General features: G+C 46.6%; 2 protein-coding genes across 2 annotated transcripts in view; one reads left to right on the top strand and one right to left on the bottom strand.

Annotated features, from left to right (window-relative positions):
- The window catches only part of LOC112342286, a 10,911-nt gene extending 827 nt beyond the window's left edge, over window positions 1-10,084 (bottom strand). Inside the window, exon 1 of the mRNA XM_024663860.1 lies at window positions 9,949-10,084. The gene's annotated coding sequence lies outside the window, so the exon portion shown is untranslated. The remainder of the gene's footprint in view (window positions 1-9,948) is intronic.
- Window positions 10,085-11,253: 1,169 nt separating this feature from the next.
- On the top strand, window positions 11,254-12,041 carry LOC112342282. The gene is made up of 2 exons (XM_024663848.1): window positions 11,254-11,519; window positions 11,584-12,041. The coding sequence occupies exons 1-2, from the start codon at window positions 11,259-11,261 to the stop codon at window positions 11,704-11,706; spliced, it is 384 nt and encodes a 127-aa protein (XP_024519616.1). The 5' UTR covers window positions 11,254-11,258; the 3' UTR covers window positions 11,707-12,041.
- Window positions 12,042-13,485: the final 1,444 nt, after the last annotated feature.

Genomic DNA, 13,485 nt, shown 5'->3' with positions numbered 1-13,485 from the left:
CAGAACCTACACCAACGATGAACCCATCACTCTATTACCCAGTACCAGAGAACTTGTCGAGGGACAACTTGACAACGCACCACCAATTTTTCAACAACCCCTCCGATAGAGTCAGCAGCTCAGCACCAAAACAACAGTCCGAACTCGGTTCAAAATCAACACGTTCGCTGCAACAACTCTCGCCAATCACGCCATCGCCCAATCCGGACTCGAACAACTCGACGACATTATCAAAGAAATCATTCCAGACAAACCCAAATATCCGAAATTCTTCATCAAACTCCATCTCGGCACCAGCAAGTGGAAGACAAGTCTGCATACTGCACCAGCACACTCGACCCAACACAACTCGGCTGAACACAACCCAACCCAACACGCACCACCGTCAATATTTGCACAGAAAAGAAATAACAACCTCACAACGACTTTATCCACAATTGGCCCGACGACAGTCTTCCCGAAGTTCTGCCCAAACTGCATGATTGACTGCAGACACGAATCTGACACCGACAACCAGTAGAAGAATGCATGTATCCAAAACCACGAAGAACATCTAGCAACTCGGAAGAAGACCGCCGAAGTTTAGATAGAGATTTGAAGAATTTAGAAACAAAGAGAAAGAAAGACTAAGAGAAGTTGAATCAAATTGTTAGACCCTCCAAGAGAGAGAATTACATCCGACACAAATTATTACTGCAAGCTAACTCCGACGAACCAGTATTGGACATCTGCGAAGAATACAACGACTACACAACACCACTGGACACACCACTGGCAGCACCCTCGATGGCACCCACCAAAGTGCCCAAGCCTGAATCAACACCCTCGACGGCACCCACCAAAGTGCCTGAGCCCGACCGAACATTTGAGCAGTCGACACAGACTACACCCGAGCAACAAAACATTTTTCAAGCAGCATACAACCACTTCAAAGGTACATCCACCAACCCCATTTACAATGATGACGAATGACCAAGTTTCCCGCCCAGCTTCACAGACTTCACCAGACCAGCACCATTTTCGCCATACTGACCGATATTCACAACACCAATATATCCCACATTTGCTTCCAACATCTACTGAAGCCCACTATCAACAAGACCTTTCGAACACGCTTTCAACTTCAACGCGCTGACGAGACAACAACTTGACTTCACCAATTACAGTCGCACTCCGATATACCAAGTCAACAGCAGTAAAGATGAACAACCTGAATTGTCCAATAGTCAAGCACTTGACGTCAACAACTCACACCAAACTGCCGAACAGCTCCAATCATCCAACAACAACGAGATCGACGAACCAATCGTCGACGACAGCAACAATCTTCCACAGCAACCACAATCACCACACAACTATACATTCGAAGAACTCTTTGACAATTTAGAAGAACAACTTTGCCTCTGACACCACAACTCGGAAGATTCTTCAAACCAGCCTCTGGTGGCCGACACTCTGGCATGAAAATAAAGACTACTGCAAACGCTGCGACACCTGTCAATGACACCGATTATCGCCAAAAACTCAGACTCAACAACTCAACCCAACATTCCCAATGGCACCATTCTAAAAATGGGGACTTGACTTCGCCGGACCCCAAGTCAGCACCCGTCGATGAAATTCGTACATCATCATCACCACCAATTACCCTACCAAGTGGGCCGAAGCAATACCTCTTCGACATGCCACAGCGAAAACAACAGCAACCTTTATCTACAAAAATATCATTAGCAAATGGCAGTCACTACCGCCGTCGCCAACATACCTGTTGGAAGACACGTCTCCTATCCACTATTTCATGGTCTGAAGTCAGAAGATGCCAAGAAACATGTTGAACAGTTCCGAGAAGCAATCCGAATCAGCAGCCAGACGACTGAACTTCCATACTATTTCTGATGTACCCTTTCGAAAGAGAGCCAACAAATGGGCTCAAACGCTTCCTCAAAATACAAGTTTTGACGACCTCGCACTCAAGCTCGTAGACCGATTCAAGTCTTCCCTCACTTAAAGCCAACGACTTCACAAGATCCAAAAACTCAAGTAGAAGTCTGGTCAATCCATCGACAACTACATTCAAACCTTCACTTGACATGCTAGCAAATGCGGCAACAGTGCCACCAAAACATTGCTTTACCAATGGTACATGCAAGGACTCTAACGATCCCTCCGAGAAGCGGCAACACACATCAACATTGCCACTTATCTCGAACTCGCAAGAGCCCTTCAAGATGTTCAAGCTCGACAAATGACAGCACAAGTAGATGACACAGATAACTCAGATTCTGATAGCTGTTCCGACGACAACTCCGACGATGAACTTGGAGAGAGCACCAAGTCAAAACTTCGGAAACTCAAGAAAACAATCAACAAGCTCAAGGGAAAATCCAAGGCCGACATCAAAGAATTTCGATCTGGAATTTGGTGTACTAAGTGCAAAAACGAAGGACATCCGGCAAGTGACTGCAAGCTCCAAATCTCCAAATGCCAGATCTGTACCAAAGAAGGTCATGATGCCAAAACTTGCAGATTTTGAAATTCTCCAGAAGTTTGACAAGTCTCGAACTATCCCCAACAGCAATTTCGACAACCATATCTAAATCAAAATTTTGACAATTACCATCCACCACCTCCGACAAACTGGAGACCGCTGAGAAACAACTTCCAACACCAGAGTTGACAATGGAATGATCAACCTCACTACAACATCTACAACAATTACAACAACAACTACAACAACAACTACAACGATCAACAACACCCGCTGAACTGGAACTACCCAGCAAACCGAGACAACTACAACCAAGGATACCAACAATACCCAAGATACCAAAACCGAAGATACCAAGGCCAAGGTTATCAAGACCACGGCTACCAAGGCAACTATAACAACCGACCATGGCAACCTCGACTTCAAAACCAAGGCGGTCCGCCGAGACTTGGTCCACCGCCTCCTCGACAACAAGATCAAAACCAGCAGCAACCACCAACAACAAGGATGGTCGAGACCGACGAACTACCTTATGCCGACAATGATGACTCAGATCCTCAAGTCATGGCAGTATAAACCCGAGCACAAATTCGAGCAGAAAAACAACAACAACCAGATAGAGATTCCGGAGATAGTAAAGAGAAAGGCCCTAAGAGCCCAACAAAACTCCGGGAATGGGAAAAGAAGCAGAAGTTAGCTGCCAAGATACAACGGCAACTCGCTCTACAACCACCTGAATTAGTGATTTTAGACTCTGACAATGAAGCTCAACCATCACCAGCTCGACAACAATGCCAAGACTCAGTACCAGAAAACCGACAGACAAATCGTCCAACATCGACACTGACACCAGAACACAATTCGGCAAACTTCGACAAAATCCAAGAAGTAGCAGAGACTATCCTCAACCAAAATATTCAGATCACCATCAGCCAACTGCTGAAGATTGCACCCTACCTCACCAAACAGCTCACCGATCTAACATCTGCACCAACCAACACTTTGACAGACTCGCCCACACTCAACTCAACACAGACAGCTGTTGACACATTTCGAACCGAGATTCAACCAGGCGATTGTGACAATGATGTTCTGACAATTGACCTACGACTCGACAAACACCTTGTTCGAGGAGCCATAATTGACGGCGGCTCTAGCGTTAATATTATTGAAGAAAGTCTTGTTCAACAACTCAACATCAGCCCAGTCCACCTAGCACCTTTCAATGTCTGAATGGCCAACCACTAATCTATTCAACCCAAAGGCATCATCCGAAAAGTCAACACCACCATTCAAGGTGTCGAAATACCAGTCAACTATGTCGTCCTCAAACTACCAGAGCAGACCGATAAATACTCGATTCTCCTCGGTCGACCTTGGCTCCGAACTGCCCAAGTTTATCAAGATTGGCCCAATGACAATCTTATCCTTCGCGGACCAGACGGACCGAAGACTGTGTCGACAAAAGCAACCAAATCGCTGTCCAGCCACAATTGATCTATTGACTTGGAAGAATATAATCTCGAAGATGGCCTCAACGACTATGAAGAACAACAAATTCTCAAAGCCTACCCCGATCTCGAACCTTTGGCCGAGATCGACCTCTTCTGAATTGTCGCCGACTTCCAACGAGAACGACCCCCGATTACATCAGCACTGAAAAATCCAGTCACTCGAGATACAAAACTCGAAGCGCCACCGGCATTCACAGTCGACAACCACAACAAAGTTGCCTACATTCCGTCAATTCCAGCTGACCAAAAACTCGAATAATTCAGCCTTGCCAATGACGGCAACGAACACTACATTGTACTCGGCCACCGACATCTCGGCAAGTTTTCGAGACAAAGGCATCAATCTTCTCCGAAAGAAGAAACACTTGTTCGCTTGGAGTTATCGAGACCTTAAGGGAATTTCACCAAAACTCAGCCTTCACACCATCACCCTTCTTCCAGACTCAAAACCAAGAAGACAAGCAGCCTACTGGATGAATCTGAATCTGATGGAACAAGTAAAGAAAGAACTCGACAAGCTTCTCCAAGTCGAGTACATCTACCCGATTCAGAATTCGATTTGGCTTTCACCATTGGTGGTTGTGCCGAAGAAAAATGGCAAACTTCGAATCTGCGTCAACTATAAACAGCTCAACGACGCCACTGAAAAAGATGTTTTCCCGATACCATTTACCAACGAAGTTCTTGACGCAGTCATTGGACACGAGATGTACTCCTTCCTCGATGGTTTCTCTGGCTACAACCAAATTTACATTGCCGAAGATCAGCACAAGACAGCATTCATCAGTCCATGGGGAGCCTATGCTTACCGACGAATGCCTTTTGGACTCTACAACGCCCCATTCACCTTCCAAAGGCTCATCACCAACACTTTCCGAGAATACCTCACTGACTTCATGAGAGTCTTCATGGACAACTTCAGCGTTTTCAGCTCGGAAGATCGACATCTTGAATGCCTGGAGAAATGCCTCAACAAGTGCGAGGAGAACAAAGACATTGCACTCAACCCCGACAAAGAACTTCAGCGCTTCCTTGGCAAAGTCGGATATCACCGATGATTCATCCACAAGTACGCTCACATTGCCAAACCACTCACCAATGGACTGAAGCAAGATGCCCAATGGACATGGACGTTTGAATAGCAACAAGCATTCGACAATTTCTGACTCAAACTAACAACAGCATCAATCCTTTCCAAGCCCAACTGGACACAAAAGTTCCACATTCATGTCGACACTTCTGACATTGTCACTAGTGCAATTCTCAGCCAAACTCAACATGACAACCGAGATCAACCAATCTACTATGCCAGCTGACTACTCAACCCAGCTGAACGAAATTACACCACCACCAAGAAAGAAGCTCTCGGCATGATCTACTCACTTCAAAAGTTCCGACACTACATACTGTCAACCAAAGTTGTCCTTTTTGTCAACCACAAGGCACTCCTTTACCTCATCAACAAGCCGATACTATCTGGTCGAATATTAAGATGGTTCCTTTTACTACAAGAATACAACTTCGAGATCATCCACAAACCCAGCAAAAATCACGAGCAAGCAGATTATCTCAGCTGGATCACCACCAGCGACAAACCCGAAAGACTTACTGATGACTTACCTGACTCAAACCTATTCCGAGTTTCAATACCAGCAACCTGGCTTGACGACGTCTTCAGTTACCTGAACTCAGCAAAAGTTCCAGATCAGTACACTATGTCCGACCAAAAGAAGACTTTTGTTGCTAAAACCCGACGATACTCAGTCATCAGAGGCACGCTCTACAAACTAGGAATTGACAACATTCTTCGCCGATGCATCAAGCCGCCAAGCACAACTCAAATCATCAAGGAAGCTCACAATGGACCTTCCGGTGGACACTTCACCACTGACACCACAACTCGGAAGATTCTTCAAGCCGGCCTCTGGTGGCCGACACTCTGGCATGACACTGAAGAATTCTACAAATTCTGCGACACATGTCATTGACACCGATTACTGCCAAAAAACTCAGACTCAACAACTCAACCCAACATTCCCAATGGCACCATTTCAGAAATGGGGACTCGACTTCGTCGGACCCCAAGTCAGCACCCGTCAAGGAAATCAGTACATCATCATCACCACCGATTACACTACCAAGTGGGCCGAAGCAATACCTCTCTGACATGCCACAGCAAAAGCAACAGCAACATGCAGTTCGAGAAAGGCTTCAGCAACTCGAACATCTTGACGAACTCTGACTCAACGCCCTCTAGACACTTCACGCCATCCAAAAACAGAGAAAACCTCGGTATGACTGACAAGCATCCCGGTATAACATTCCCAAATACAACGTCGACGATCATGTTGTCTGATACCGAGGACCCATCGGCAAACTTGGCCGAAAACTCCACACCAAATGGCAAGGACCTTTCAAAATCATTGAACTATACCCCAACGGCACCGCCAAAGTCAGCACACTCGCTGAAGACTTCATTGAGATCGTCAACCTCAACAAGCTTCGACCATATCACGTCGACATATTCAGCATCAGCACCTCAGCAAATTTCCGACCCAAACTGACAAACACCCCAAAACCAACAATCGACACTCACCCCAGCAGACAAACTTTAACTCAAATCAGTTCGACACAACTCAACTCAACTCAACTCAACACGAACTCATCCACCAACTTCAGCAATAAACAGCAGCAAAAATCTCTAAGTCCCAAGCTACTGTTGGATCAACGCCACCTGAGCAAATATCAATAGTTGAACTTGAGTTAACTTCATCAGCAATATCCACCATTGATCTGCAATCAAGCCAAATCAAACCACATCAATTCCGTCAACAAATCTCTACCATTCATCACCAACAATCAAGCACCACACAATCAGCCAACCAACAGTTACAGGTTTCAAGAACCCTAACAGAGTGAGCACTTCGACCATAGAAAATGAAGAGAAAGATGCCAGCTCATCCACCCCAGCTCCTCAGATACGTCATACACCATATTCCTAGGCTTCCCAGCAACGACACAACCACCTGGCTCAAGGGCCATGGATTCGAGCTCCTCCACAAGGCCTTTTCAACACACCTTGATCAAAAACTAGCGAGGAAGCTGGCCGCCTCCTTCAACCCCAAGAACGGCACCATAACCGACGGCACCAACGAAATCACCAAGAATCGCCTCCGTTTTCAAAATCTCCAACAAGGGACTGTTCAAATTTTCAGGAGAAGTTCCACAGCAAATCATCAAGGCCAATCGAGAAATTACCGGTGAGCTCACATGGGAGGACATCGAGGAGCAGCATATGGATCGCCTCAAAGCCCTCCTCCTCTACTACGAACTTCACCCAATAGATCGCACCATTGGCAAGTGCAGAGTAGAAGTCTATAGAGCTCTACTTGACGGCAAACGTGTGAACGTGGCTCATCATCTCCATGAGCTCCTTCTCAAGCTTCTCGACCGCACCATCCTCGCCACACTCAACAAAAAGACCATGCGGACAGTAATATTCCCACTGCTGATTGCTCTACACCAAGCTCTTCCCAACAAATAACCGTGGACAACCCAAATGAACTCCACAGAACAAAGTGACAGCTCCGAAGACCAGTCAGAATCAGAAGGAGCAACTCCCAGCAAGAAACCGAAGCCAACATCTCAACAATCAGGCTCAACTCACTCCAACAACACCAGCTCTAGCAACAAACACTCCAACAATTCAACTCCACTTCGCCGCCACCGCTGATCTGAGAGCACCTCATCATCAGCGACAATGAAGATAACTCACACCACCATCCACACTCACCCTAGAGCCCGCATCCACTCGAATCAGCCCCAAAACCAACAATTTCTCACAAACACATCAACATCGCCAAAGGAAAATGTCAGCTGCTCGCCCTGAACTCAATTTCTCCACCAGCTGAGAACAACATTCTCAACGCCTCGACCTCCTCGACACGTTCCACAAAAGAAAACATTGACTACCTTCACCAATCACTTAAAGAACACACAACCATGCCTCCTCCAGCAAATACCACGACCAGCATTCACAAAAATTCCGCCCCTTCAACAAAATTCCAAGCGAAAAATTTCCGAATGGATAAATTAATTTCAGCGCCACATCTGGGCCGTTCATCCACCATCAAACTGAAAAGCTCATCTCCAACCACCTCAAAGAATCTGGCCCGACCACGTCACCCATATCCAACAAAGCAAACTCAACTCCCGGGACCAAGAACACAGCGAGAAATACCAGTATCACGGAGCAGGAGTAGGAGCAGCAGCTATGCCTCAGCCACAGAGTCAGGTAGGCCATGATTATGACGAGATCAGGAAGGAGTATGAAGATAAACTTCGCGACCCAAGCTACTACACCCGCAAGTTGTTTGAAGCCCTCGATCAACGCATGCACCACGAGCAAGCAAACTACTTCCCAACACGAGCCGACATTGCACAGCATCTTCTCAAGCAAGACTCCAGGGAGCGATTAAGAAGGAATTCTATGAGCCTTTAAACCACCAGTTGGATGCTCAGCTCGAAGAGATGAAGCAGATCTGCACTGACCTCTAGGACATCAGGAAGATCGTCTCCAAGCAGCCATCAACCCCATCAACAGCTCATGAATTCACCTACAAATTCAAATACGAAGAGATCAACACTCGCTACTGAAAGCTCGAGGAATCATACCGCCCTGCTGGCTGAGGTAGCCGACCTCTAGGAAGATGGGACAGATCCACCAGACAGTGTCCCTAACCACGAGCTTACACTCCCGCAGCAAAAACATCGCCTCTATCGACTTGAGCAGCAGCAACAACAAGCAATGGAAACTGACTATGTTCGCACCGAGGACGGTGTCTAGTTCTGTCAGGGGAGCAGAGTGTATCAACTAAAAACCCAGGCTCAGGGGACTCCGACTTTGAACCCAGGGCTGCATCGGAGCCATAGATTAAATCATGCACAGCATATAGTATATGCTAGCAATTAGAACTGGAATCTGAATTGTGGATACCTATCTCTATTCCATCGTTTTTCTTATCAATACATAGCATTCGTTTTCTCGTGCTTCTTCTCTGCCCTTGGAGATCGAGCAGATTTCCAGTGAAGAGGAGTTTTCACACCTCTTCACATCGCTTGACGAAAATCGAAAGGTGGCAAAGGTGAGGAATGAAGCTCAAGACAGTCTCTTGTGCGTTCTTGAGCAATCTGGACAAGAGTATATAAATACCGCTTTAAATCACAAGAATGCTTGTGATGCTTGCTTTGCGAGGTATTGTTTGAAGGCTTGTCTTGGTTTGAGCCAGACCGGATCATCCAGCCAAGCGCAGCAGACAAGCGCTTCTCGGGTGAGGAACTTCCTTGTTGGAATGCGAGCAAAAGTGCAGAGCAGCGTATCGTTATCCAAATGGTGGCAGCGTCACCTCTGCTATCGCTGTCCTTGCGACATTTGCTATTTTGACGAAGCTTACCTGTAGTTAACGAATGGTTCCATCGCATTGTTCTTGACGACGAGGAGGAGACGCTGCTCTGATCGTCATAGATTCCTCGCGAATTTCATCATGGAAATGTATGGAAAGTGCGGGCGCACCGCGGATGCCTTGGGTGTCCTCCACAAAATGGAAGATGGAAATGTTTTCTTCTGGAACCCATTTGCCCAGCAAATGCTCGTCGATCGAATTCTTGCAGCTATCAATGGCGATGTGGCGGAGATCCAGGTGAGAAACACATGGTGAGAAACACCAGGAACCTCGACTTAAGTTGGCAGAAGGCCCGCTCCAGGCCTGGTTGAAAGACTACTGCTGGAGGGTAAATCAACCACGGCCTTTGGAGGAGGCCATACCCCTGCTGTCTGGATGCTCGAAAAAGAGTAACAAGGGCAAATGCCGCGATCGCAATCTTCCACGAGAAAGAACCTCGATCTTTCATCTTCTGGAAGATTTCCAGCGCCCGCACTTTCCATACCTTTCTATGACCAGATTAGCAAGGAACCTCGAGGCCGCTGGAGACGATTTTCCTCGTGGATGCGCCTTCCCCCTCCCAGATCTGTGCTCACCGCATTCTCGCCCAGGCGCCCACCGCTGGAGATCGCTCCTCCTTCCTGCAAATCTTCGCTGGATGGCACCTCCTCATCAAGGCTCAAGAACGATGCCATGGAAAACCACCGCCATTGCCATTATACGCTACTGCTGCACATTTTCGATCCAGGGGGCTCTTTACCCGGGCGGTGTGCTGCTCCGGGCGTGCTCTATGAGTCGAGCAGCATGGTCTTTCTTCTCAGTCTCAGACATCTTCAAACTAGGCTCACAAGCACAAGCACTGCTTTTCCGCGGTATGTATGGTTCTTCTCGTGCTCATTTTGTTTATACTCTTGTCCAGTCCAGATCGCTTCATTCCTCATCTTCGCCACCCTTTGGCCTCGAGCATTTTCCAAGATAAAATGGAGGCCTGTAGTTCATCAACATCCAAGGCGTGGAGTGACCACAACGCAACTTGTGATGAGATGAGTTGGTGACCTGGTATACGTTTTTTGTGTTATGCCATCTGCTCTTTGGAAACTTTTGAGAAAGCTTGCTCTGAGCTGATTGAGTTTGAGCTTGGTCAAGGCTCTCACAGGTTTATTGGATGTCTGGTGCAACCCTGGAGTTTTGTTTGCGGGTGAGTAAGCTTTCACGGTTTCAGAGCAATATATTATATTATTGCCAAGAGAAGGCATCAAAACTTGGAGCTCCAGAGTCTCACGCCCCGAGGATTTGAAAGGATCCAAACCTATGGACCTCCAGCTTGGACAACCAAGTGAAGAATAGATTCCCGGGACCATGGTGCCGGGATCAAATCAAACTCGAGCTCAGACAAGCCATCTTCCAGAACAATATCTTAAACGGATGTTGCTGGTTCTTGTTGCAGCATACTTATACTTTGTTTCTCAAAAATAGCTTCTGCATCAGCTGCTTGCTCAGATTGAGATGCAGAGTCCATCCAACCCGTTTTGTTTGCCATGGCCTCGCCAGAGCATGGAGAAAGTGAGAGTTTCATTCCATCGAGAAGAGAATGGTTTCTTTCTTGAGCTTGACAGCAGCAACGCGCTGCGCGCCATGCGCCCACAAAACGAAAATCTCTTGCGCCGCTGTTTACATTATGGTATACGTTAAGAAGCAATTAGTGTACACTTTGGACGGGAACCTGATGGCCGGATATCTGGCTAGAATAAAAAAATATATTGGCAAGGTCACAGGTTCGAACCCACAGCCAGAGACCCAATCAAAATTTTTTGTATGAACGAGGGATTTCTCTTCTCCGCAAAGTCGCTCTCGGCAGCGTTGCTGGAGCTAAATCTTCTCTCGTGCCGATCCCCCCGAATGATCCACGCCGCCGCGCCGGGTTCAGGCTCTTGGATCGCGCGATATTCCCTTTCGCTGGCAAATGCGAGCAGCAAGAACAGGGCATTCGATCGATGCGGCGTCAATCTTGTTCGATTATCGTCTCCTGGAACGCGATGGTCACCGCGTATGTGGCGGCATCCCGCATCCGAGAGTGTGAGTCTATGTTTGATTGCGTCTCAGAGCGCCATGGAACTCGATGATAATGGCTCTCGCGCAGCAGGGGCAAATTGTGGCAGCGAAATCGAGCTTGGGCAAAAACGCCGGCCAAGGATCTCGTGTCCTGGACGAATCTACTGCCCAGAATGACAGGACGTTCCATGGGTTCCCCTTCCAGCAGTGAATAGCAGAGGAAGAAATCTTTGATTTCATGCCGGATGAAGACGGTATTGATTCGGCCAGTAGCTGCTCTCCAGGATCCGCGCGTGGATCCTCTGGCCTCGCAGCCCCTGGATGTCGTCCACGTGGACAATCAGATGGATTCCAAATCTTGTTTTTCAAATAAGAGGTGCTGAAATAATATTTTGTTATCTCCCAGTGTTCATGGCTTTGTGGTTATAGCATGCACGCTGTAATGTTCTATTGTGAAGGGTTGCTGGGTTCGATTCCCATCCGCCTCGACTTTCAATTAAGAATAATACGGTGTTAGGGTCGCCCCCTAACATGAACACTATTTTATTATTTTATTATTAAATTAACTGTGTTGAGTTTCTGGACCATTTTATTATTTTCCTTTTTTTTAACACTATACAATCTACTAGTGAGAGTGGCTCTCCTCAAAATCTCACCTAAGATTAACTGTGTTGTTAAGTTGGTACTAGATCATAGTAAAGAAGCAAAACCAAACTTGTAATCAATGGAATCCATTATTACAGACTTAAACAAACAGATCATTAAAAAGTATTAACTTAGGTGCATCTCCACTGTACTCATGCAATCAAATTTTGTGGAAGGGAAGATATATATATTTGATTTGCTCCAGTAGCACACAAACAGCACAAACATGCCATTGAGCTTACCAATTCGATCATATATACCAAATTCTCATCAGTTGTCACTTCAGCATAATCTATCAATCACACACAATGTTGTGCCATTGAATTCTCGATGACCCTGCCAGCATATGCAAGCCTTCCTCACCATTTGAACAAGAAAGACGCTAGACAACAAGCTAGAAATAGTGAATGAGAATGAACTTTTAAACGCAGTTTATATTAGTGGTAACTACAAACAAATAAAAGGTTAAGAGCGATACATCACAGCCGTTGGATTAAAGGATATCTTAGAATATACCATCCAAACCGTTAGATTTTAGTGGAGGTGTCTGTGCAGCGGAAAGCTGCCATCTCTCGATGTTTGGGTGGCTTGAATCCCTCGGAGCTCTCCATCCGGTTACACCCAGACAAAGGCGACGTTTTCCATCCCCTCTCTCTCAACTACACAACTGGCCTGTCGTGCCGGACTTGGGACGAGCTGGTCCAGGAGCTCAGCTGCATCTATTCTGACGCAATTGCTTCGCTCCCTGACACATCCCTTCCGGACGCCAAGACGCGGCAAAATGCGGCGATCATCCAAGGCATCCAGCCGCCCAAGGACGAAAGGGAGCCGGCTTGGATGTCGAAAACCGAAAACCGAAAGATTCCAAGGATTCAAATGAAGAAACCTCGATACCCAAAGAGCCTCACCATGGATTTTAGACGATTCCTGGTGCCGGATAGCCACACACAAAAAAAATTCAAAAAATGGATGGATTTAACAGCAAATGAAATCAATCAAGATGTGGACGTTAGATCTTGCTTCACCTGATATATAGAAGCGACTATGTTCAGGAAGTGAAATCTCCCATTACCAAGACAAAATATGTAGATCCTATTTTAAAAGCTTCGAAGTGATTACTGTATTGATGCTATTCGTGATGGATAAAGTAGTATCCTAAGAATTACAACGACTTCCATCATTAGGACCATCCAAGGCGTCGTTGCCCTCACGAAGAACAGCTTCGGTCAAATCCCGGAGAAGAATCCAGTACCGTGGATCCTCGCATTTGCGAGAATGGGCATTTTGACAAGGCCGTTCACGAGATCCTGCGCAAGACCATTGTCTGCTGGATAGCTCTCACGCA

Source organism: Selaginella moellendorffii, unplaced genomic scaffold (genome assembly GCF_000143415.4).
Source record: "Selaginella moellendorffii unplaced genomic scaffold, v1.0 SELMOscaffold_104, whole genome shotgun sequence".
Classification (NCBI taxonomy): Eukaryota; Viridiplantae; Streptophyta; class Lycopodiopsida; order Selaginellales; family Selaginellaceae; genus Selaginella; species Selaginella moellendorffii.
This window is presented reverse-complemented; position numbering and strand designations above follow the sequence as displayed.

Coding starts and splice junctions, on each gene's coding strand:
- LOC112342282 (XM_024663848.1), top strand. CDS start 11,259: ATGAACGAGGGATTTCTCTTCTCCGCAAAGTCGCTCTCGGCAGCGTTG. Junction 11,520..11,583: donor GGCATCCCGCATCCGAGAGT/GTGAGTCTATGT, acceptor GCTCTCGCGCAG/CAGGGGCAAATTGTGGCAGC.